The following is a 22,793-nucleotide window of genomic DNA, read 5'->3' as shown; positions in this document are numbered from 1 at the left end:
GAAGAGAACCAACACTGTGTAGGGGATGAACAGGAAAATCAGAGTTTGTTAAATGTTGGAAACATTCCTTGATGCCAGCATCGATGGATGAATCTGTTGCAGTAACAGAAAGATGCTTGAGCAGCCGGGCACATGATGGAAGGATGTTGCAGATGGCAGACAAGACACAAATGATGTCTTCTCCCTCCGTGTTCGCTGTGATAGGGGATTAACAGACCCGCAAATACAGAAAAACTGCAAATAACTTTTTCATATGTTATTCACTGTTTTCTATTAAAAACTATCGTGAATATGGTGAAACCGCGAATAACATGGCAGAAGACCTGCCCTGTTCCTGAAGGAGAAGCAAAACACGGTGAAGAAAGTGCCGGGAATCGGCTTTTACTCTATGCAAGCTGACGTAATTTGGGGAGAGAGTCAGTAAGCTAAAAACTGTGAATAATCGAAACCGCGATTGCTGAAACCGTGAATATGGAGGGAGAAGTGTAGTTCATTGAAATCCAAAAGCAGCTTCTGCAGTTGCCAATTGTCGTTTTTACACAATGATTTGTCCCCATCCCTGTGGGCTTTCTCACTGTCCTCATCCCCACCCTGCAGGTACCTATCCCCGTGTCATCTCTACTCTAGATGCATGCTTTACGGGTTGTACAAAATACTGCTGCAAGGATGATTACAGGGACATCTCGCTATGAGCCTGTATCTCCAGTTCTGATGCAGTTACATTGGTTGCCCGTGGAGTACCGTATTGAGTACAATAGTTTGACTATAATACATCATGTACTCTACGGGGAAGCACCAAGGTACCTGGTTGAGACACTAAGAAGATATATGCCAAAAGGTTCAATCAGAAAAAAAGTGCATTTTCTGAATGAACTTTTCTTGAATGCATTTTTTTTCTGTTTGAACTTTTTTTCTGTTTGAACATTTTGGATCAAACTCATTTCAAGAAGTTTTCCCTTGGCCAAGTTGGGTTTACACATATACTCATTTTTTAACATACTCCCGGGCTATTGTTTGATTGGTTCTTCAGAACCAACATCATCCCGCTAGTGGGTGGGGCTGTAATAAAGTCAGTCAGCGGTGCTACCCTCTTTGCGTGGGTGTCTCAGAGCATGGATTCATGCTGGTTACAAGTTCAGTGACTAGGAACTTATAATTTATGGAAGAGCAACACTCAGGTTGGTGAAAGCTTTTTAACGCTGGCCTGGGCTGAGAGCTTGTTTGTTACACATGCCATAAGATAAGTCACAATTTCTTTTGCTATTTAAAAATCCAAGAAAATAGTGGTTTAAAGTGTTTTAACCCAAAGGCTTTTATGCCTACAAAGTTACCAGCCCTCTGAGTTAAAGGAGGGTCTCTTCCCTGACGGGGGATTTTCCTCCATTCAGCAGTTTTCTCCCTCGAACAGAGGAGACTGAGAGGGGACATGGTCGAAACATTCAAGGTACTGAAGGGGATAGACTTAATAGATAAGGACAGGTTGTTCACCCTCTCCAAGGTAGGGAGAACGAGAGGGCACTCTCTAAAGTTGAAAGTGGATAGATTCCGTACAAGCGTAAGGAAGTTCTTCTTCAGCCAGAGAGTGGTGGAAAACTGGAATCCTCTTCCGGAGGCTGTTATAGGGGAAAACACCCTTTAGGGATTCAAGACAAAGTAGATAAAGACAGGTTGTTCACCTTCTCCAAGGTAGAGAGAACAAGAGGACACTCTCTAAAGTTAAAAGGAGATAGATTCCTTAGAAACGTAAGGAAGTTCTTCTTCACCCAGAGAGTGGTGGAAAACTGGAATGCTCTTCCGGAGTCTGTTATAGGGGAAAACACCCTCCAGGGATTCAAGACAAAGTAGATAAAGACAGGTTGTTCACCCTCTCCAAGGTAGGGAGAACGAGAGGACACTCTCTAAAGTTAAAAGGAGATAGATTCCTTAGAAACGTAAGGAAGTTCTTCTTCACCCAGAGAGTGGTGGAAAACTGGAATGCTCTTCCGGAGTCTGTTATAGGGGAAAACACCCTCCAGGGATTCAAGACAAAGTAGATAAAGACAGGTTGTTCACCCTCTCCAAGGTAGGGAGAACGAGAGGGCACTCGCTAAAGTTGAAAGTGGATAGATTCCATACAAGCGTAAGGAAGTTCTTCTTCAGCCAGAGAGTGGTGGAAAACTGGAATCCTCTTCCGGAGGCTGTTATAGGGGAAAACACTCTCCAGGGATTTAAGACAAAGTTAGACAAGTTCCTGCTGAACAAGGACACACGCTGATAGGGCTAGTCTTGGTTAGGGCGCTGGTCTTTGACCAAGGGCCGCCGCATGAGAGAACTGCTGGGCACGATGGACCACTGGTCTGACCCAGCAGCAGCAATTGTTATGTTTTTATGATCCTGTCCTCTATTATTATTGCTCAGCTTTTTGTTGATATTGGATGTTTAAGCCCCACTATTTGCCCTTCTCCGTTGAGAATATTGACCATTAACACTACTCTCTGTTCTATATCTTTTGTTGTTAGGTGCCATTGACTCATGACTTCATGAATTGCAGATCTAAAAAGAAATTGGTTTTATGCTCGTCTGCAAAGGTCCTCCAGCGTCATCCCCAGGCTTATTTTCAATGTGTTGGCCTCATTGCCTGGTTCCTTCGATCTTCCCAACCATGATGTCCTTCTCCGTCGTAACTTCATCATTTGGGCCGGTTTGATCTCTTCCAGAATTGATTTGTTAGTTCTTCTGGCGGTCCAGTTAAAATCTCATTCTGCTCCCCACAGTTACCTCACAGGGATCTAGTTATTACTCATGGCTTTTCAGAAATTACCAAAGAAAATCAAAATGCAGCAGTAAAAAGGGGAAATTGGAGAGAACAACCAAGACTGAAAAATAAACCCAATGTGCTTCCCAAAACTGCAGAGAGAGGTCCCAAGCAGTGTACGTTCCCGGGGAAGGAGCAGTCATACATGTACAGTGAATTTCTGTGTATATTGTCACTTTACCTGGTTGGAGTGAAGCGAATCAGTTCAGAAATCTTCTGCATATAGTCGGTGGCCAAGACAACTATTTCCTCATCCTCTGAAAAGCTGTGATGGAATATTCTGTCCAGGAGGTGTTTCCATTTCAGCTGTTTGGAGTAGGGAGAGAGGTGGGAGAGGGGGCAGGAGAACAAGCATTAAAAAGCCATTGTGAAGTTTTGACCCTTTGTTGATACAGAAAGACGATGGGGAACTGCTCTCCCCTCCCCTCAGCTCACATGCGGAGAGGAGAAAGGTTATTCCTGCTTGCTTTTGGCAGGAGAAGAGTATGAGGGCTGGCAGAAAGGAGACTTCAAAGGAGCATTGCTGCAAATTAATCAAATTTTCCGACTTCGGCCATTGGGGCTGTCCATTATAGCACGGTTCTACTCTCTCCTTTTCTTGGGCTCAGTGAAGAGCCAAAAGTTACCAATTTAGGGGTTGATTCTATAAAGGGCGTCTAACTTAACCCCCTTTTACAAAACCGTAGTGCGTTCTTAGCACCGGCTGCGGCCGTATCAGCGCTGATGCTCATAGGCATTCTGTGAGCATCAGAGCTGTCACTGCCACGCCTGGTGCTAAAAACCATAGTACGGTTTTGTAAAAAAAAAGAGGGAGGGGGTTAATTGGCAAAATATCCTTAATAGCCTCAATAATTTGGAGAAAAAAAATTTAATTGGGCGATAGGTGCCTATTGCGATCCGCCTAATGCCTTAAACCCCACTAAGTGTGACTCTCCCAAGCCTACATTTCAGACGCCTAAGTTTTCACATAGATGTCGCTAGCGGCGATTCTGTAAATAGTGCCTTAGTGTGACTGACATGCGGCCAGCGTCATATTTCTAGGCGCTGACGAATCAGCCCCTTGCTTTCTTTTCAACACTGAAGCCAGAATGGAAGGTGGGGGGGGGGGCGTGGAGGGGGGGGAGCGCAGCTGACCTGATGCCCTATTTTTTTTTTCTTAGAAACGCAGGACAGAGGATGGTGAAGCTGATTTTATTGGAAGATTCGTTTCCTGATCGGATCTGAAGAAGACTCATCATAAAACGCATTGAGGACCCCTGAGCTAGTCCAATAAAAAAGGTGTCACCTTATGTCCTTTCTTTTATGTCTTTGTATTACCAGGATCTGTACATAATCTTTTGGGACCTAATTGAAACCATTATATTCTGGAAAAAGTTGAATTTGGACAATTTAGCTTTTTTTGGTACCTGACCCCCAGAGGAGTTAATTTGGATAATTACCCTCCCCCCCTTTTATGAAGCTGCATTAGGGTTTCTTATCACCAGCCACAGCTGTAAAAGTTCTAACGCTCAAAGGAATTCTGTGAGCATCAAATTTTACCGTCATAGCAGACAATAAAAGATTCTAACGTGGCTTCATAAAAGCGGAGGGGAGATGAAATATTTCTTAGGTATGAGAACATTACAGGTTTTGAAACTTTTTCCCATTTCGTAGCAAGTGCCTCAGATCTGCCCACCTAAAATCCGATAATCCCACCCTCTCCTCCTTCCCTCTGTGACTGGGTTGGAGATGGAGGTTTATTTGCATCTGACACCAAGACAAAGCTGTGCTCCAAGTTTCCCTTGAGTTCCTGCAGCGTTGAAGGAAGAGCGAGTTTGGGTTCGGATCCCCATTCCATCTTTTGCCTTCCAGCTCAACTTAGTACCAGTCATTCAATGGAAGAATGGGCCAAAAAATGGCACTGGAAGAATGGGCCAAAAAATGGCAAATGAGTTTCAACATAGGGAAGTGCAAAGTCATACATATAGGGAAAAAAAAAACGATGTTCACTTACAAAATGGGGGGATCAGCGCTAGGGGTGAGCGACCTTGAAAGAGACCTGGGAGTGATGGTAGACACAACATTGAAGGCGTCGGTGCAGTGTGCAACAGCCTCAAGGAAAGCAAACAAAATGTTGGGTATCATTAAGAAAGGTATCACGACCAGAAAGAAGGAAGTCATCCTGCCACTGTATCGTGCTATGGTGCGCCCGCACCTGGAGTACTGTGTTCAATTCTGGTCGCCGTACCTCAAGAAGGACATGGAGGTACTTGAGAGAGTTCAAAGAAGAGCAACTAAGCTAATAAAGGGTATGGAGGACCTCTCATATACTGACAGACTTAAAAAGCTAGGGCTTTTCTCCCTAGAAAAGCGGAGACTTAGAGGAGACATGATAGAAACCTTCAAGATCATGAAGGGTATAGAAAAGGTAGACAGGGACAGATTTTTCAAATTAAGGGGATCAACAAGTACAAGGGGGCACTCAGCGAAATTGAAAGGGGAGAGGTTTAGAACAAATGCCAGGAAGTTCTTTTTCACACAAAGGGTGGTGGATACATGGAACGCGCTACCGGAGGATGTGATAAACAGGAGCACGCTACAGGGGTTCAAAGAAGCTTTGGATAGGTACTTGGAAGACAAAGGGATTGAGGGGTACAGATAAGAGTAAAGGTAGATTATAGGGATGGGATTAGAGGTAAGTTACAAAATTAATCAGGGATCACTGTTCAGGCACTAGGCCTGATGGGCCGCCGCGGGAGCGAACCGCTGAGCAAGATGGACCTCTGGTCTGACTCAGCGGGGGCAACTTCTAATGCAGCCCCCTCCCCACTGTTATTGGCAACCATGGGCTCTAAACCCAGCCCTTCCTTCCTCCGGGGCAGTGTATAGGGACTGATCCAGGGATCTTCTGCACTTGCCACTGAGCTGTGGTCTTGCTGCCCATTCCTGATGGAATAAGCCTGCCCCGTTCCAGCTCTCTTGAATTCCATGTCTGTTTGGAAGGTTATACCCAGGATCTGTCATGCTTTATGCCAAGAAATACAGCATTTCCTCAGTCTGTCAGCTTTATGGCTCTTTTCTTAAGTCCTTATTCAAGAATTCCATCTCCAGTGAAAAATTATTGATACCTGGTTTAGTCTTTCTACTTTTTCCCTGCCCTCTGCACATTATTCTTTCACCGAAGGACCTGAAAACAATTGTCTTTCTTCCCCGTACACCTTTGAATTCCTTACCCAACCTCTTGCTCGTCTTTTCAGCCCCTCTTCTGAACCTGAATTCTGTTGGCCTCTTCTCCTCTCTTTCTAAGGCTTCACATCACCTCTCTGTGATAAAAACTTTGACTGGAAAGTTTTCAGAGCGGGCAAATTGTAAACATTTGAACGAGCATTGTACAGCTCTGTGTACTCTAGGGCCGATGAGGAGAAACAAGGCCAGGGCTAAAACCCCATGGAAATAAATTTGCAAAAGCTGTGACCTCTTCCATGGGCTCCACTCATGAGTTGTGTAAGGGACCCACAGCTGGAACCAGGGCTGTGCTTATATCAGTACCTGATGGGGAAGGTCGTACTCACATTTGGTGCAATCTGCTGCAGCTCTGACACAGTCACTTTGTTGTACATGGCGCTGATGTCTCGCCTCTGGTCGTCGTATTCAGAAATGGTGATCTGAACCCATAGAAACAACAAAAAAAGAGCCATTAGCAGCCACCTCCAGGGAGGCAAAAAGTCTCCTGTAGCAGCAAAGGTTAACTTGAGGCGTAGGAGGGGGAGAAAGGGCTCAAACGAAAGAAAGTGGCTTTCTCTCACCATTACTATGACTTCCTGAATTGGGGAGAAGAATGAACAGAAGTGATTAGGTCTTCAGGAATCCCTCTGCGATAATGAAAGGGTTTCTGGAAATCCCATGACTCTCAATGCACTGGGGGACTATTAAAGGAGAGCTTTATGCCTTTCTATAATTATAAATGAAAATCCTGTTTAGAAGATTGATGCCTTTGATGTTTATGGAGATGAATGATGTGGGAGGAGATATTTGAATGGCTGAAGTCACTGGAGGAGAATTGGGAAGGAGGGATGACTTTGTTCTTACGTACAGTGAAGCACTAGAGGGAGAGACACAGAAAAGCGTTTCCTCCTCCTGCATTGGGCAAATTATAAAAAGAACAGAAATACGTAATTCTCAAAGCCGAGGGGCCAGTTTAGAGAAAAAAGCCACCCTGGAAGGAGCCGAGTCCTCCAAGGTCCCGGCTTTATAACCTCACCCCGCACCGTCAATCATTCCCCATGCCCCAATCCTATCACAGCTTTTCAGCGCGAATGCCTCTTCCTTACTTCCTAACCTAACGGTCCCTGACACAATCCCACCCTCACTAACTTGTCTCAACGGGCGACACATGGGCCTCCCAGCCCCGTGTTACCTCATGCCCGTCGAGACAAGCTCTCAGGCTACACTTTTCCCACAAAGGAATGAGCAATGTGCTGGAGCTCCGCTACTTTGTAAACTGTTGAGAGGATATAGAAAATGTAAATAAAATATAATAAACTACACTTCCCCCTCCCGATTCATGGTTTTATGACTCGCAATTCTGATTAGTCATGATTTCCTAAAAACGGAATCCCTCCCCCCTACCTCCCTCCCGCCTCCCAGACCTCCCCGGACCTTACCTGGTGGTCTAGCGGTCTTTCGGGGAAACAGCAATCTTCCTGCGCTCCTGCCCCGTGCAGATCACTCATCCAAAATGGCTGCCGTCAGTTCCCATCATAGTCGAAAGACCGCTAGACTACCAGATAAGGTCCTGGATGCTGGGGGGAAGGCAGGAGGGAGGCGGGGGTGGGTCAGAGCTGGCCCAAAATTTTCAACATTCACAGGCTGGCTCTTCCCCTAACCCCCGCGAATATTGAGGGAGGAGTGTAAATCAAATATGGATCCTGTATCCAGGCCAGTATTGCTATACGAGTATATCACTATTCTGTACATAAGAACATAAGAATAGTCTTACAGGGTCAGTCCAATGGTCCATCTTCATGGTGGCCAATCCAGGTCACTAATACCTGGCAAAAACCCAAAGAGCAGCAACATTCCATACAGAATCCCAAGGAATAGCAAGATTCCAGAATCTCAGATAGTAGCAACATTCCGTGCTACTGATCCAGGGCAAGCAGTGGCTTCCCCCATGTCTGTCTCAACAGCAGATTATGGACTTTTCCTCCAGGAACTTGCCCAAACCTTTTTTTTTTTTTTAAACCAGCCGCATTAACCGTTTCTACCACATCCTCTGGCAACTTGTTCCAGAGCTTAACTATTCTTTGAAACGGTGTTTCTGTTTTAACTACATTGCGGGGGTGGGGTGGCTACGTGCTGACTGCACCCCCAGAACACCCCAATAATAGCCTTTTTCAGTTTGGCATTCATCCGGTTTGTGTTAGCCTTGACCAGGCAATTTAACTGGCCGGGAGCTGTTTCTGGCTGGTTAAATTGGGCCCAGGGTGCTTTCATAGGTGGGAATAATCTCCATGAGGCTCCCACAATTGTTTTATTTACTTTTTTAAGGATTTATTGTACCTGTAACACTGACGTATAAATAACATTTAACATTTTTCATGGAACTTTTGCGCCTTTGAACCTAAGAATTGCCATCGTACCCTGCAGTCCGCTCACACGGCGGCCCCCAGGTCAAAGACCAGTGCTCTAAATGAGTCCAGCCTCACCTGCGTATGTTCCAGTTTATCAGGAACTTGTCCAACTTTGTCTTGAATCCCTTTACGTCTATATAATCAAGAACCTCCCAGATGTATAAATTGTCTTTTCCTTCTCTTAAAAAGAATAAAATCTCTGGGTTATATTTCTCAATCTTTTTCATATGTTTTTACATCTATTTGGAACAAACTTCCTGCTAAGATTAGAATTCTTCCAATCTTTAGAAAATCTTTTAAAACACATCTTTTTAATTATTCGTATTGAGGATGTAGATTATGTTACGACGACTTTATTAGAAGTGCTAATTAGATCTGATCCTTTTATTTCATCAAGTATCTTTATGTAAAGCGAGTCGAGCTTCTAATTTAGAAGATGACTCGGTATATAATTCCAAGGATTAGATTAGATGTGGGATACAAAATCCAGACTTAGTTTATCCTTTCACATGCACCTTCAGAGCTTCTGAACCCTGACCCAGCATCCCTCTTCCTTGCCACCACATAGACACATTGTCAGATCTGGACTGAGTTCTCTGAAAATCTCACCTAGGTCCAGACTGGGGAAACCCTCTGTAATTCACTCAAACGGGGGCCCTGTTGAAGCCTGCCGTTCTGAGTGAAGACAGCCTCCTGGTTACAGCAGGGAATAGGGGTTCAAATCCTGTATTTCACATTGATGCTGCTGGCGACCTTGGGCAGGTCGCTTAACTTTCTCTGTGCTGCACATAGTTTAGAAGGGAAAACCACTTGGACAGGGAAATAACTGTCACCTGAATGTAAGTCGCCTTGAGCACAGTGGTTGGAGCTACAGCTTCAGCACCCTGAGGCTGTGGGTTCAAATCCCACACTGCTCCTTGTGACCCTTTGCCCCAGGGGGACAGAGAGGGAAAAATGCTTGAGAACCTGAATGTTAACCACTTAGGCTACGAGTTGTATATAGTGTAAATGCTAAAACTAAATCTGGAATTCAAAAGCATGAAGTGGAACCATTTGGATCGATGCAGGCTTGGAAGTGGGAGTGAGCAGTCGGGTTCCCATTCCATAGCCCCAGGACACAGGGCACTTACATTGGCCAGTTGTTGTTCCAGCTGCAGAATCTCATCAGCTTTTTGCTCCACATTGTCTGCCCCAAGTAGGCTCAAGAGCTTCTCCATGAAAACCTTGTAGGCAGCCAGAATCTGAGAAGTGAGAGCAGAATCAGAGCCACAGAGTCAGAATCACAGGGAGTACAAAAAGTAGTCACAGAAAGATAGAGGCGATTGAAAGCACAGAATGTGGGGAGGATGAGAGAGAGCGCGCACAGAATGGGGAAAGAGAGAGCAGAGAATGAGAACAGCATTGAGAGTGAGAGCAGAGAGCAAATGCTACTGTTACAGGCTTCTGACAGCTACCTAGGCCCAGATGTACTAAAGGCAGCGATCGTAGCGAAATCTGTTTTGATAGCTTCAGCGACGATCGCATGTGCCAACCCAATGCACAAAAAGGTTCACTATGTTTAACCCCCTCAGTCTCCCATTTTCCGATCAGGCCATGCAAATGAGCTAAAACACCATGCAAACTAGCCAAGTGATTGATGCACTAACATCGCTTGGCTATGCACAAAAAAAAAGGTAAGAGTTTTAGGGATGTGGAAAAAATGGCAAGGGGAGGGGCCTTAGGCTCCTCCCTCTGTATCCTGGGCTGGACTGAGCCAAACAGGACATTAGGCCCCTCCCCTTGCTTTTCATGATGCACCGGGGAGGGAAAGGCCCGTCATTTTTGACTCGTGGGCCTTGGAGTAGGAGGTACTGAGCATTCCTCCTGCTCCCAGCTTCCTTGAAAGGTACAGGGGTTTTGGGGGACCTCTGGTGGCAGGAGAGAGTGGGCATCCCTCCTGCCGATTTTTGCTAGCGCAGGAGGGGTGATTCCTAGTGCCACATTCGTCAGGGCTGTCATCAGTTGGTGGGGGTGCTTTTTTTTTAATGAGGCAGATTTTGTGCGTGTGTAACATGCACAGCATTTGTGCCCATAAAAAAAAGTTTCCTGCCTTGAACAGCTGGAAGCTGCATTTGGGGGCTTCCCCTGCTTCTCAGCTGTTTGGGCTTCCCCTACCTGCTCTGCGCATGTGTGAGAGTTGTTCTCACAGCCATCAATTGGATGGGAGAGATGGGGATTAAGACGAACCTCCGTGTGAATCATTTGCATGCAAATTTTTTAGTGCATCAATAGCGCTTTATGAAACGGCCAAAAATCAGATCGGAGCAGACCCACACGGTCTTACCGATCCTCTTCAGTGCATCTGGTTTCTACTGCTCAGTTACCCATTCTTGTGCCACTAATGTGGACGGAAGAACATTGTTTGCCTTGCATATACCATATGAAATACAAGATCTTAGTTTTGGCACACAAAAGATTTTATCTGGGACGTCCTGTTAATTCCCAGAACCTAAACCAATTAGTGATTCAACAAGAGAAAACGCACCAAGTCCATGGAATTCTCTGCCTCAATCTCTGAGGTATGCCTTGACCACTGAAGAAAGGCTCCAAAAACATATTTTTTCCAATGACATTTCTAGCTCCTGATTTTATAGGAGAGAGTAAGGAGACAGCCAGGAGTTAGGTAGACCTGGGGAGTGGGATTATGGGCCATTTTATTTGACAAATCATTATTATAAACTGCTTTGATTAGCTTTACAGGAAGGGCAGTATATTAAGTTCTATAATTAAATTTCCCCCAACCATCAAAGCAAAGTTTTTTAATAACGTTTGTACTGTTGCAACAATGCGATGAGGTGAACCCCAAGGTCTCCTTCAAAATGCTACCCCATGAAAATCCCCGACTCCACTGAAAGGGAAATAGTCAACTGGCAGGAGGAGGAGAAAACAAATTGTTTGTTCTCGGTAGAAAGGTTCTAAGGCTGAGCCTTCATTGCTGGAGTCTTATTTTCATCCTTGAGTCTCCTTTAGATTTTACCCAACCCAACCTTGTTTTCAAGTAGGTCTCGGCAACAGATCGCTTGGGGTTTTCAGACAAACGTTCTCAATGAGTATGTGTCGAAGTTGTGCATAAACATTAGGGATATCCTGAAAAGTTGAGCAATCTACCTGTGAGTGTTTGCATGTCCAATTCCGCCAAGCCTTTGTTTTAGGTGATTTTTGTTTCATGAATTGCTCGTTTCTCTGCATTAGAACAGCCATTATCGGGGCGTCCCAGCTGCAAACTGATTGAGTTCCATCTCACTTACCTTTTCGCTCTCTTCGTCCTGCCCAAGGTACAATGTTCTTTCTGGCAGTGTGAGTCCATCCTGGTCAATCTGTGTAAGGGTCCGAAAATCCAGAGTCAATGCCCCATTCCAACACCCCATTCCTACTGCTCCTTCCCTCCCACTGTTTATCTTCAGTTGATACTGACCCAGACCATTTACTGTTCATGAATTGCTCTCAAGCACACGTCCACCCTCAGGTCTGCTCAACTTTATATTCTGACCTATAATTCCAGAACAATCTAGACTAACACACACACACACGTATATATATATTCTAGCGGCTGAACAAACAAAAATGAAGATGCAAAGTTTACATTTGTATTTCTAACAAAATCTCTTTGGACTCAGAATATTCTATAAGGAAAATAGTAACAATGAATGGCAACTCTTGTCTGTTGCCCCCTAGAGGCAGAGGCAGATCAGAAGAATTTGCCATAGTGGGTCATATCAAAGGCCTATCAAGCCCAGTATCCTGTTTCCAGCAGTGGCCAACCCAGGTCCCAAGTCCCTGGCAGAAACCCAAAGAGTAGCAACATTCCAGAGCTGAAACTGTGATGTCATAATGCCTCATTCCACCAATGCCTAAGAGCCAATCTCATCAGTGATGTCACAAAGGCTTCATTGTCCTAGACTTGGCTCACATAAGATCAGCCCTACTGGGTCAGACCAGTGGTCCATCAAGCCCAGTGTCCTGTTTCCAGCAGTGGCAGGTTACAAGTACCTGGAAGAAGTTACGTCTCATTAAATCCTTATCAAAAGTTTTAAAAGTCGAGGCCCTTAACATTCTAATACATTCATTAATCATCTCTAGGCTTGACTATTGTAACACCCTATTTCAGGGCATAACTCAAAAAGAAATAAGAAGATTACAGATAATACAAAACACAGCAATAAAAATTATCACTAATTCAAGAAAAAATACGATCACGTTACACCACTTCTACAAGCAGCTCATTGGCTACCAATCACACCTTTAAAATTTTATTGTTAATTTTCAAAATTCAACAAACTCATGCTCCGATTTTTCTGCATCGTCTCTTGATACTGTATTCTCCATCTATTGACTATCCCTTCATTAAAATTAACAGGGACCAGGAGATCTACTATTTTCTCGATTATAGCACCCCAGCTTTGGAACAATTTACCAATATATATTCGTAATGAATCCTCTTTAGAAAAATGCAAGCGTTCCTTAAAAAGTTTCTTGTTCAAGGACGCATTTGAAAAATAGACAACACAATTTACAAATCACCAAATTTCCTAGATCTTAATCAGATTTACGCGTAGATTATAAATTTTTTTATTTTTTTTTGTGTTCCCCCCTAAATGTTTCCTTTCTTTCTTTAAAGATTGTAGTTCATCCCCTTCACCTTCCGTACCAATCATGCATTAAAATGTATAGAATTTGTGTGTAATTGTATAAAAGAGTTTTGTTTTGCCCACCATTTTTTAAAAATGTTATACGGATTGAAGCATTTGATATTGCGTACATAACAAAATGTAATAAAATTTGAAACTTGAAGAGGACTTCCAAAATGTATGCACATCCAACCCCCCAAAAAGTAGAATAGAGTAAATGGGGCCTAATAGGGATGTCTCAAAAAGATTTTTTAAAATATATAGGTGAGTCTGAATGTTTCTATCCTCAGTATTATCTATTCCCATACAGAATCAATGGAAGGCACAATCTTTTTTTCTAAACAGTCAATTTCTTTTCAGTAAGAGGCAGGCGTAGCATAACTATGGGTGATCAGATCTTTATATTATTTCAGGTCCACATCCTGACTCCAAGTCCCATCCTACCTACCTCCCTACCCTATTTACTCTATACTACTAAAATCCCAAAGAGTAGCAAGATTCTGTGTTACCAGTGGCGTACCTAGCATATGTGACACCTGGGGCCCATCATTTTTTGACACACAACCCCCATCTGTACGAAAAACATGATTTTTAGTAACAAGCCACACGTCACACATGAGTACCTAGGAAAAGGCAGCATCTTACATACTGCAGTGAGCAGTACAACATCAATACACCCATTGTAAAACTAAACAAGCCGGACCAGCACAGATTAATCCTACACCGTCAATCCTAACAAAAAACCATGTCTTTCGAACACACAGAACACAGAAAACACCTTCGCCTAGTATGGAATATGTCATCACAAACTAACCCCTCCCTCTTTTACAAAACTGTAGTGTGGATTTTAGCCACAGTGGTAACAGCTCTGACGCTCATAGAATTCTGAGCATCAGAGCTGCTACCACCACGGCTGGCACTAAAAAATGCTCCACAGTTTTGTAAAAGGGGAAATAAAATAGAAATACATAGACAAAGGTTAAATTGAACCAGCAAGAAGCTGGACTCTGCATACCACACAATGTAACACCACAGAAACAGTGACACATGTCTCCTAAAGCAATAAATAAATAGAAAACTTTTGTTCTACCTTTGTCTTCTCTGGTTTCTGCTTTCCTCATCTTCTCATTCAATTCCTTCCATCCACTGTCTCTCTTCTCTCTGTGTCTTCCATTTGCTCTGTTACTGTGCCTCTCCCTTTCTCCCCCCCTTCCAAATTGGTCTGGCACCCATCTTCTTCCCTCTGCTCCCCCCATAGTCTGGCATCTCTGTCTTCTTCCCTGCCAGTGTCTTCTCCCCACTCTCTCTTCCCCATGTCCTTTCAGCGTCCTCCCCACTCTGTCTTCCCCATGTACTTTCAGTGTCCTTCTTCCCCCTCTGTCTTCCCCATGTCCTTTCAGCGTCCTTCTCCCCACTCTGTCTTCCCCATGTGCTTTCAGCGTCCTTCTCCCCACTCTGTCTTCCCCATGTGTTTTCAGCGTCCTTCCCCCCTCTGTCTTCCCTATGTGATTTCAGCGTCCTTCTCCTCCCTGTCTTCCCCAGTGGCTTTCAGCGTTCTTCTCCCCCTCTGTCTTCCCCATGTGCTTTCAGCATCCTTCTCCCCCACCTTCTGTCTTCCCCATGTGCTTTAGCGACCTTCTCCCTCCTCTGTTTTACCCATTTCCCTTCAGCGTCTTTTTCTTTCCACCCCACCTTTCCTCCCTTTCTCCCTCCCTGCCCCTTACCTTCGTGGTGCTTTCTTTCCCCCCCCCCCCCCGCCCCCTGGACAACAGGCCTGGTTCGACAAATGTCCCTGCCCTGTGGCTGGCGATGTCTAAACTGCCTTCGTACAGCAGCCTGCTGCTGTATGGCTGCCATAAAGGTCGTCTCTGATGCAACTTCTGGTTGCATCAGAGATGACCTTTACGGCAGCCACACGCAACTCCAGCTGCTGTAAGAAGGTAATTTAGACTCACAGCCATGAGGTAAGGGACAGGGAGGGAGAAAGGGAGCTGTTTCAAATTCACTGTTGAATTTTCCAGACCTGGCCGGCTGTGCACCCCCCCCTAAACCTGCACCCGGGGCGGACCTTCCCCCCCCGCCCCCCTCTTGGTATGCCACTGCGTGTTACCGATCCCAAGGATAAGAAGTGGCTCTCCTCATGTTTTTCTTTAATAAGCAGATTGTGGACTTTTCCTGCAGGAACTCGTTCAAACCTTTTTTAAACCCAGATGTGCTAACTACTATTACCACATCCTCTAGCAATGAGTTCCAGAGCTCCACTATGCATTGAGTGAAAAAAATAAATATTTTCTCCTATTCATTTTTATTTTTTACGATCAAACAATTTTTTTTTTAATTGATGCAAAAAACAAATATAATTACTAATGGCAAATTAAGGAATATAGCTCATACAAAGAACATCTGAAGTCCTGCACCAATTTCAAATATTGACACTGCAAGAATGAAAATACAATAGTGAAAAGTACATAATATAACAATATTCCTATCCCTCCACCCCCCCAACCTCAAGAGATGTGAACAATAAAGAGATTAGGCCATGACTATACAAAAAAAATAAATAACTCTTCAACAAGCCCAACAGAGGAATAACCCAAAGGAACATCATAACACACCAGGACCCTGGATTATTATGAACTCCAGTGAAACCTTTCTTAGACCATTAATTCCCGGCCCTCCCAAACCCTCACTCACCTACCCAAACCCCCCTCCCTCCAGTCATGCAGTAAAAAAGAAAGCGAGAAGAATTATTTTTTTTTTTATATCTTTATTCATTTTGAAGCCATAAATAAGTGCAACATATTATACAATCATATTACACTATAAAAGCACTTAAATTCAACCTAAATTGTAATGTATGACAAATAGATATATCACCCCCCATCCTTATATTCAAAAATTGCACTCAAATTAAAGAATTAAAAATATCTTCTAACCCCCCCCTTCCTACCCCACCACCCCCTCTGCACCAAAGGGCAAAATCAACAATCACTCTTTGCAAAATTTTGTCAATGGCTCCCAAATATCCAGAAACTTCTTATAATATCCCTGTTGTAGAGCCATAATATGTTCCATTTTAAAGACGTGACACAGAGACTCCCAGTTTTTCCAATTCCTTAAAATAAGCTGTATGGCCACCCCTGTCATAATATGATATTTGGCTTTTAGCTCTCATCAAAGTGCCAAATAGCATAGTGTCGTATGTTAATGCCACTGGATTTTCCAGTACTTTGTTCACCTGGTCCCAAATGGATCTGCAAAACTGAAGTATCAAGGGACAATAGTAGAATAGGTTCAAGATGACAGTGTCAACACCTATTAGACTTGGAACTATCAAATTTCTGTAATCTAATCTAATTTTTAAATAATTTCCTGTCCTGCTTATGCCAAACTGCATCTTTGAACTGGTTGTTCTAATTTTGTGGTGTCATACGGCAATCCTGGAAGGCTATAAACTCGTCAGGTTTTCAGGCTATCCCTAATGAATATGCAAAAGAGATATTTGCATGTACTGCCTCCATTATGCAGTGGCAGCAAAAAAAGCAAACAGAATGTTAGGGATTATTAGGAAGGGAGCAGAGAATATTCTAATGTCTCTGTATCGCTCCATGGTGAGACCACACATTGAGTACTATGAATAATTCTGATCTCCACATCTCAAAAAAAAGAGGTAGTGGGACTGGAAAACATACAGAGAAGGGCGATCAAAGTGCTTAATGGGATGGAATGATTCTCATTTGAGGAAAGGCGAAAGCGTTTTAGGCTCTTCAGCCTGAGGGGAAACGTGATAAGTCTATAAAATCCTGAATGGGGTGAAACAGGTAAATACAATTGTTTCATTTTTCAGAAGGTACAAATAAGAGAAAAAATTTTTTTCACTCACCGTGTGGTTAAGCTCAGGAACTCGTTGCCAAAGGATGTGGTGAAAGCAGTTAAAGAAGGTTTGGATAAGTTCCTGGCGGTAAAGTCCCCAAAGGAGACATTGGGAAAGGGCAGAGGGCCAGAGGGCCAGGGAGAGAGACAGACATAAAGAAAGACAGACAGACAGACAGCAGCTAAGGAGACAGAGAGACAGAAAGAAAGACAGACAGACAGCCAGCAGCTAAGGAGACAGAGAGACAGAAAGAAAGACAGACAGACAGACAGCAGCTAAGGAGACAGAGAGACAGAAAGAAAGACAGACAGACAGACAGCAGCTAAGGAGACAGAGAGACAGAAAGAAAGACAGACAGACAGACAGCAGCTAAGGAGACAGAGAGACAGAAAGAAAGACAGACAGACAGACAGCAGCTAAGGAGACAGAGAGACAGAAAGAAAGACAGACAGACCCATCTATTCTAGCGCCCGTTAATGTAACAGGCTTAAAGACTAGTTTTCACATATTATTATAAAAGTCTTTTTTTCTCTTTCTCTCTCAAATAAGAAGTGAATCAAAGCAAAAAAGACAACTCTCCCACCCTGTTATTTTCTCCTTATCTCCATCATTTGTCTACAGATAGAGAAGGGAAGGAGGAAGGCATCTACTGACCACAGAATCCCACAAATGGGTGGCCTAGTGGTAGAGCTGGGATTGAGCCCTTATGATCCTGGACAAGTCACTTAATCCTCCATAACTCCAGGTCCAAAATAAGTACCTGTATACATGTATACCACCTTGAATGTGCAACCACACGAAGGCAGTCTACAAGTCCCAACCCCTTTCCCTTAAAACAAACAATAGGGAAAGATCACTTTTTCCAGCTGCTCTTAGCAGGCTGTGGCTTCATTTGCCATGACAATCTTCTCTAGCAGGGGTTCTTGTATCCCTTGGTTGTTCTTCAGGTGTTGGGGGGGGGGGGGGTGACTCCTGCCTTTCTTCTGTTTTACCCACAGACATGGTATACTGTATATTGCTCATCCACCCACCTCAATTACCCACAACTCCAGGGATCCCCTGCCTAAGGAAGTGTTGGCTCTTCTGCTAGGGATCATCCCCAATCCTTGGCTCCAGGGTTTTTCTACCTGAGGGACAGATGGCCTCTTATAAGTTGCCAAAGGAGATTGAGCTGCCCTAGCTTTCTCATATTCCCTGGGATAATATTGTCTATCCTGAGACCTCCTCCTTTTTCCGCCTCTGACTGCTGTGTTCCTTGCAGTTCTTGTGACTCTTCTTCTCCCTTTCCTGACCTCCTGGGGAGACATATTTGCTACAGTATTCATTATGGACATTCAGAAAACCAGTTTTGAAATTCTTCAGGCTTATGGTTTGAGGCCCCACCTGGAATACTGTGTGCAATTCTGGAGGCCGCATTATCGCAAGGATGTGCTGAGACTGGAGTCGGTCCAGAGAATGGCCACCCGGATGGTCTCGGGACTCAAGGATCTTCCATACGAAGAACGGCTTGACAAATTACAGCTATACTCGCTCGAGGAGCACAGAGAGAGGGGGGACATGATCGAGACGTTCAAGTATCTTACGGGCCGCATCGAGGCGGAGGAAGATATCTTCTTTTTCAAGGGTCCCACGACAACAAGAGGGCATCCGTTGAAAATCAGGTGCGGGAAACTACGAGGTGACACCAGGAAATTCTTTTTCACTGAAAGGGTGGTTGATCGCTGGAATAGTCTTCCACTACAGGTGATTGAGGCCAGCAGCGTGCCTGATTTTAAGGCCAAATGGGATCGGCACATGGGATCTCTTCACAGGGCAAAGGTAGGGGAGGGACATTAGGGTGGGCAGACTAGATGGGCCGTGGGCCCTTATCTGCCGTCTATTTCTATGTTTCTATGTTTATCCCATTCTTGTGATGGTTTGATGAAAGATATCAGGCCCCCCTCCTCCCTGAGAAGATACCAAGTGAATTAGTACACACCGGACTGTGGAATAAAGGATTCCAATATCTGCCCTGGCTGCTGAAATCCAGAGGCCAAAAGGCCCAATCTCACCCAGTTTAAAGAATGACACGGGAGAAATTTTTCCCCGTCCCATTCCTGGAAGCTCTGCCTTAACAGCACAAGCCTTGAACACTTATGATTTTAAAGTGTTTCGAGGTTTGTGCAGATGAGGACGGAGCTTGCGGGAATGGGGCGGTGACAGGAAAAGAACTCACCGGGGTGGGACGGGAAAACGAGTTCCCATGTCATTCTCTAACCCAGTTCTGTGTGGTTATGTGAATGTCCAATCTAAAATATTTGAAGATCTATAGTGGAAAATGAAGAATTTATCTATGCATTGAAAAAGAGAGAGAGAGAGACGTAAAGGGTTAAACCTTTTCCGAGAGAAACAGACAGGAGATCATAAAGATCATGAGGGCAATAAAATTAAACCCCAGAGCCCATCAGAAGTCTGGGAACTGACAGAAATAACAGGGCGATCACGGAGGTATGCGTTGTAAAGTCAAAACGGTTTCTTGAATTTCCCAGGGCAAAAATGTTAATTTGACCCTATTTGAATGTGCAATTGCAGAACATTAATGTCTGAGAGAGCCTGGCTCAGCCCCAGTTCCTTCCGGATCCAGGAAGAGATGACTACAGCTCCCCTCAAGGTCACAACCACCTTAAGCAGCACTTCATGTAATAATCTCTTTTTTTCCTGGAGTGCAATAATGTGTCCCAGTCCTTTAGCACATGTCTTCCTCAGGCTCAGCCCTCCAAAACCTCAGGCAATCTCCCTCCTCCCCCCACACACTCCTTCGGAATTCTTAGTCTTTATGAACGGACACATTCACTTGTTTATTTGACAACTAATTAGGGGTTATTTGAAGCTACACCAATGAGTGGATTTTTATGCCACAGGTTCTGTCACTGAGGACCTTTTCCAGTTGGATCAAACATGCACATTTCTATCACTGTCAGCACAGAAAAGGCATACTAAGTGAGTGGAGGGTACAAGACAAGTGAGAGTGTCAGAAGCTGTGCAGTTTAGGGGGGAGAGGAGGACAGCTTGACTGGTAAGATGATATGTGGTGAAATCAGATAGCTTAGCAGGGGTTAAAAAAGATTTGGATAATTTCTAAAGAGAAGTCCATAGACCATTATTGAGATGGCTTGAGGAAATCTACTGCACCTTTACTTAAGGAATCCCACTGGCTTCCCGTAGCACATCGTATTTTATATAAAATATGTTTGCTTACTTTCAAATCACTAATGTCTCAAACCCCAGCTTTCATTTTCAGAGTGTTAATTCCATATATAACTACAAGAACACAGATCTCAGGATCAACATCTATTGGCTATTCCCTCTTTGAAAGTTATTAACACTAGACGGCTTACTATTTTTTCAGTGACCGCCCCACAATCTTGGAATAATCTCCCTCTCTATATTAGAGAAGAAAAGAACTTAACTAAATTCAAGACTAAGCTTAAAAGTTTCCTTTTCAATGACATTTTTAGTTAATAAATGACTTTACATTCCTTCTTAACCTTATATCTTCTTATTTGTACTTTACTCCCTTCCTTTTGTTGTTATCCTGAAATATAGAATTTGATACAGAATGTAACCCTTTAAATATATATTTCCTAGTGTTTCATGATTGTAAGTTTTTGTAATTATGTAATTATTTGTCTATGTAACAAATATCCCAAGTTTTTATTTATTCATTTATGTTTGTACATCGCCTAGAATGTAGAATAGGCGATTAATCAAATTGCATAATAAACTTGAAACTTAAACTTGGAACTTTTCCTAGGAGAAGCAGTATAAAATCTGGTTTAGTCCTTGGGATGTAGCTAGATACTTGGGTCCTGGGCTTGATGGACCTTTGGTCTGTCCCACTATAGCAATTCTTATGTTCTTATATATGATTATAACCCAAACTCCATCATGTTTGGCTGCCTATATGTTTGGCATGATGGAGACTGTGACTGTGCCCGCCTAGAGTAGAGGGCATGGCTCTGGCCACATTGTTGGTCAGCCTGGATGGACAGTGCAGGTCTTTCTGTGCTGCCAGTTGCTGTGTGTTTTAATGGGTTTAAATCAAGGGTGTGTTATTGGTGTTTATCTGAGTGAAATGGTGTGGTAATACGTTTCGTAGGTATCCCTTCTTCTTCAGATCAGAAATAAACAAGTGTTGACAAACTCTAAATCAGCACAGAAAAAGTATTCAAAGAGGTGGGCACTGGAGGATTAAGTGACTTGCCCAGGGTCACAAGGAGCAGCACTGGGAGTTGATCTCACAACCTTTGAATGCAGAGGCAGCAGCTCGACCAGTCAGCCACACAGGTGCTGATGTGCAAGGAGGGAGGGGTGCTGGAGAGAATTGTGGGCTGGAGGTTGAAGAGAGCTAGGAGATAGGTCCTGGACCTGTAAAGGGGGCAGGAGGGGGGGGGGGGAGGGAGCTGGAGGGAAGGGAGAGAGGTGTCGTATTTTCTTTTAAAATATTACATATTAATCATGATTAAAATGTTTAATCTTCCCGAAGCCCTACCAGTAACCATTCTTTTTTCAAAGAGCTTGGTTTTGTCTGCATTCTGCCTGATGCTTACCCCTCTGGGGGGTGCCAGAGCAGCAATATCTGAGACTTAGAAAGCGCTATGTTGGTTCAATTGAATGTGATTCTATCAATTGATGACATGAAGAGCAAGCTAGTTTCATTGGTTAATTGCACATCTCTTTGGCCAGAAAATATTTCTGTATCGTTCAGCAATTTAAAACCCTCTTATAAGCAGAGAAGTTTTTTTTCTGTAGGTACCAGTGGACATATGTGACAATTCCACAACACTCAAAAGAATGACTTTCTTCCCTGTTATTCCCAGGCACACAGAGAACAAAAGACTGATACACAATTTCCACCATATTGGGCTCGACAGGTCAAATGTTTCAGACCCAGTCATTTTGGGAATCAAGAATTCTGCAGTTTGCTAAACAAAAGACTCCTTATTGCAGAGTTCTTCGATGCAAGGCTGGGGCACCAGTGGTGGTCCCTGGAAACCTCTGGGGCATCCTCCGTCCTCTCTGCAGTTTTCTTCACTCCTCTCTTCTCAAGTTCTTAACAGAAAGCAGGAAGTGTTTAGGGGAAAGAGCCTCAAGGTTGAAGGACAAGGCATTTGGAAATGCTCACTCCTTGGGCTACCTTCAATGGATGCCATTTACACATGCGGGTCAGCAGTGTCACAGCCCACATGGGAAGATATTTGATGGCTCTCCTCGAGCTGATTTGGATCTGAAATGGTCCTGACTTACAAATTAGTGACGAGGTGAGGAGTGGCCTCACCACCCTGAGCTGATATTTCCTGATCCTTCTCGTATAGCTTTGCAATGATTTGGAATGAAATTCCTTGTCATATTAGAACGTTTTTCTCTCTTCAGATTTTTCGTAAATCGATGAAAACAATGCTATTTCAGCAGTTCTTGGGAAACGGTACTAAGGAGTGTTAAGTTTCTAATTGTTTAGTAATTTCGTTCGTTCGTTGTTAGTTAATTTGAGTCTCTGTTAATTGAAACTGAGTCGAGCCTCTATTTTTAGGAGACAACACGGTATACAAATCTAAGGCTTAGATTAGATTAGAGGTTGTGGGATCAAATCCTTGGGCTTCTCCTTGTGATCCTAGGCAATCCTCCATCGCCCCAGGAACAAACTAAGGGCCTGTATGTATATATGGAAACCGCTTTGAAAGTGTAACCACATAAAGACAGTATACAAGTCCCATTATTATGGAAATCCCATTAACATCACAGTGAATTTTTTGGGCCAAACTGAGATGCTTACAAGGCTATGGTCTGGCTGAAAATGTAAGTTCTTC

General features: G+C 43.8%; 1 protein-coding gene across 1 annotated transcript in view; it reads right to left on the bottom strand.

The window, feature by feature from the left end:
• Positions 1 to 22,793, bottom strand: part of ECEL1 (endothelin converting enzyme like 1) — a 64,211-nt gene that overhangs the window by 25,441 nt on the left and 15,977 nt on the right. The window contains exons 3-6 of the mRNA XM_033957680.1: positions 11,694 to 11,762; positions 9,537 to 9,647; positions 6,346 to 6,438; positions 2,976 to 3,100 (exon numbers count right to left, since the gene is read on the bottom strand). Of these exons, the coding sequence (XP_033813571.1) occupies positions 2,976 to 3,100; positions 6,346 to 6,438; positions 9,537 to 9,647; positions 11,694 to 11,762 (398 nt within the window). The remainder of the gene's footprint in view (positions 1 to 2,975; positions 3,101 to 6,345; positions 6,439 to 9,536; positions 9,648 to 11,693; positions 11,763 to 22,793) is intronic.

This window comes from Geotrypetes seraphini, chromosome 9 (genome assembly GCF_902459505.1).
Source record: "Geotrypetes seraphini chromosome 9, aGeoSer1.1, whole genome shotgun sequence".
In the NCBI taxonomy this organism is placed as follows: Eukaryota; Metazoa; Chordata; class Amphibia; order Gymnophiona; family Dermophiidae; genus Geotrypetes; species Geotrypetes seraphini.
The sequence above is the reverse complement of the archived record's forward strand: the minus strand, read 5'-3'. Positions and strand labels throughout refer to the sequence as shown.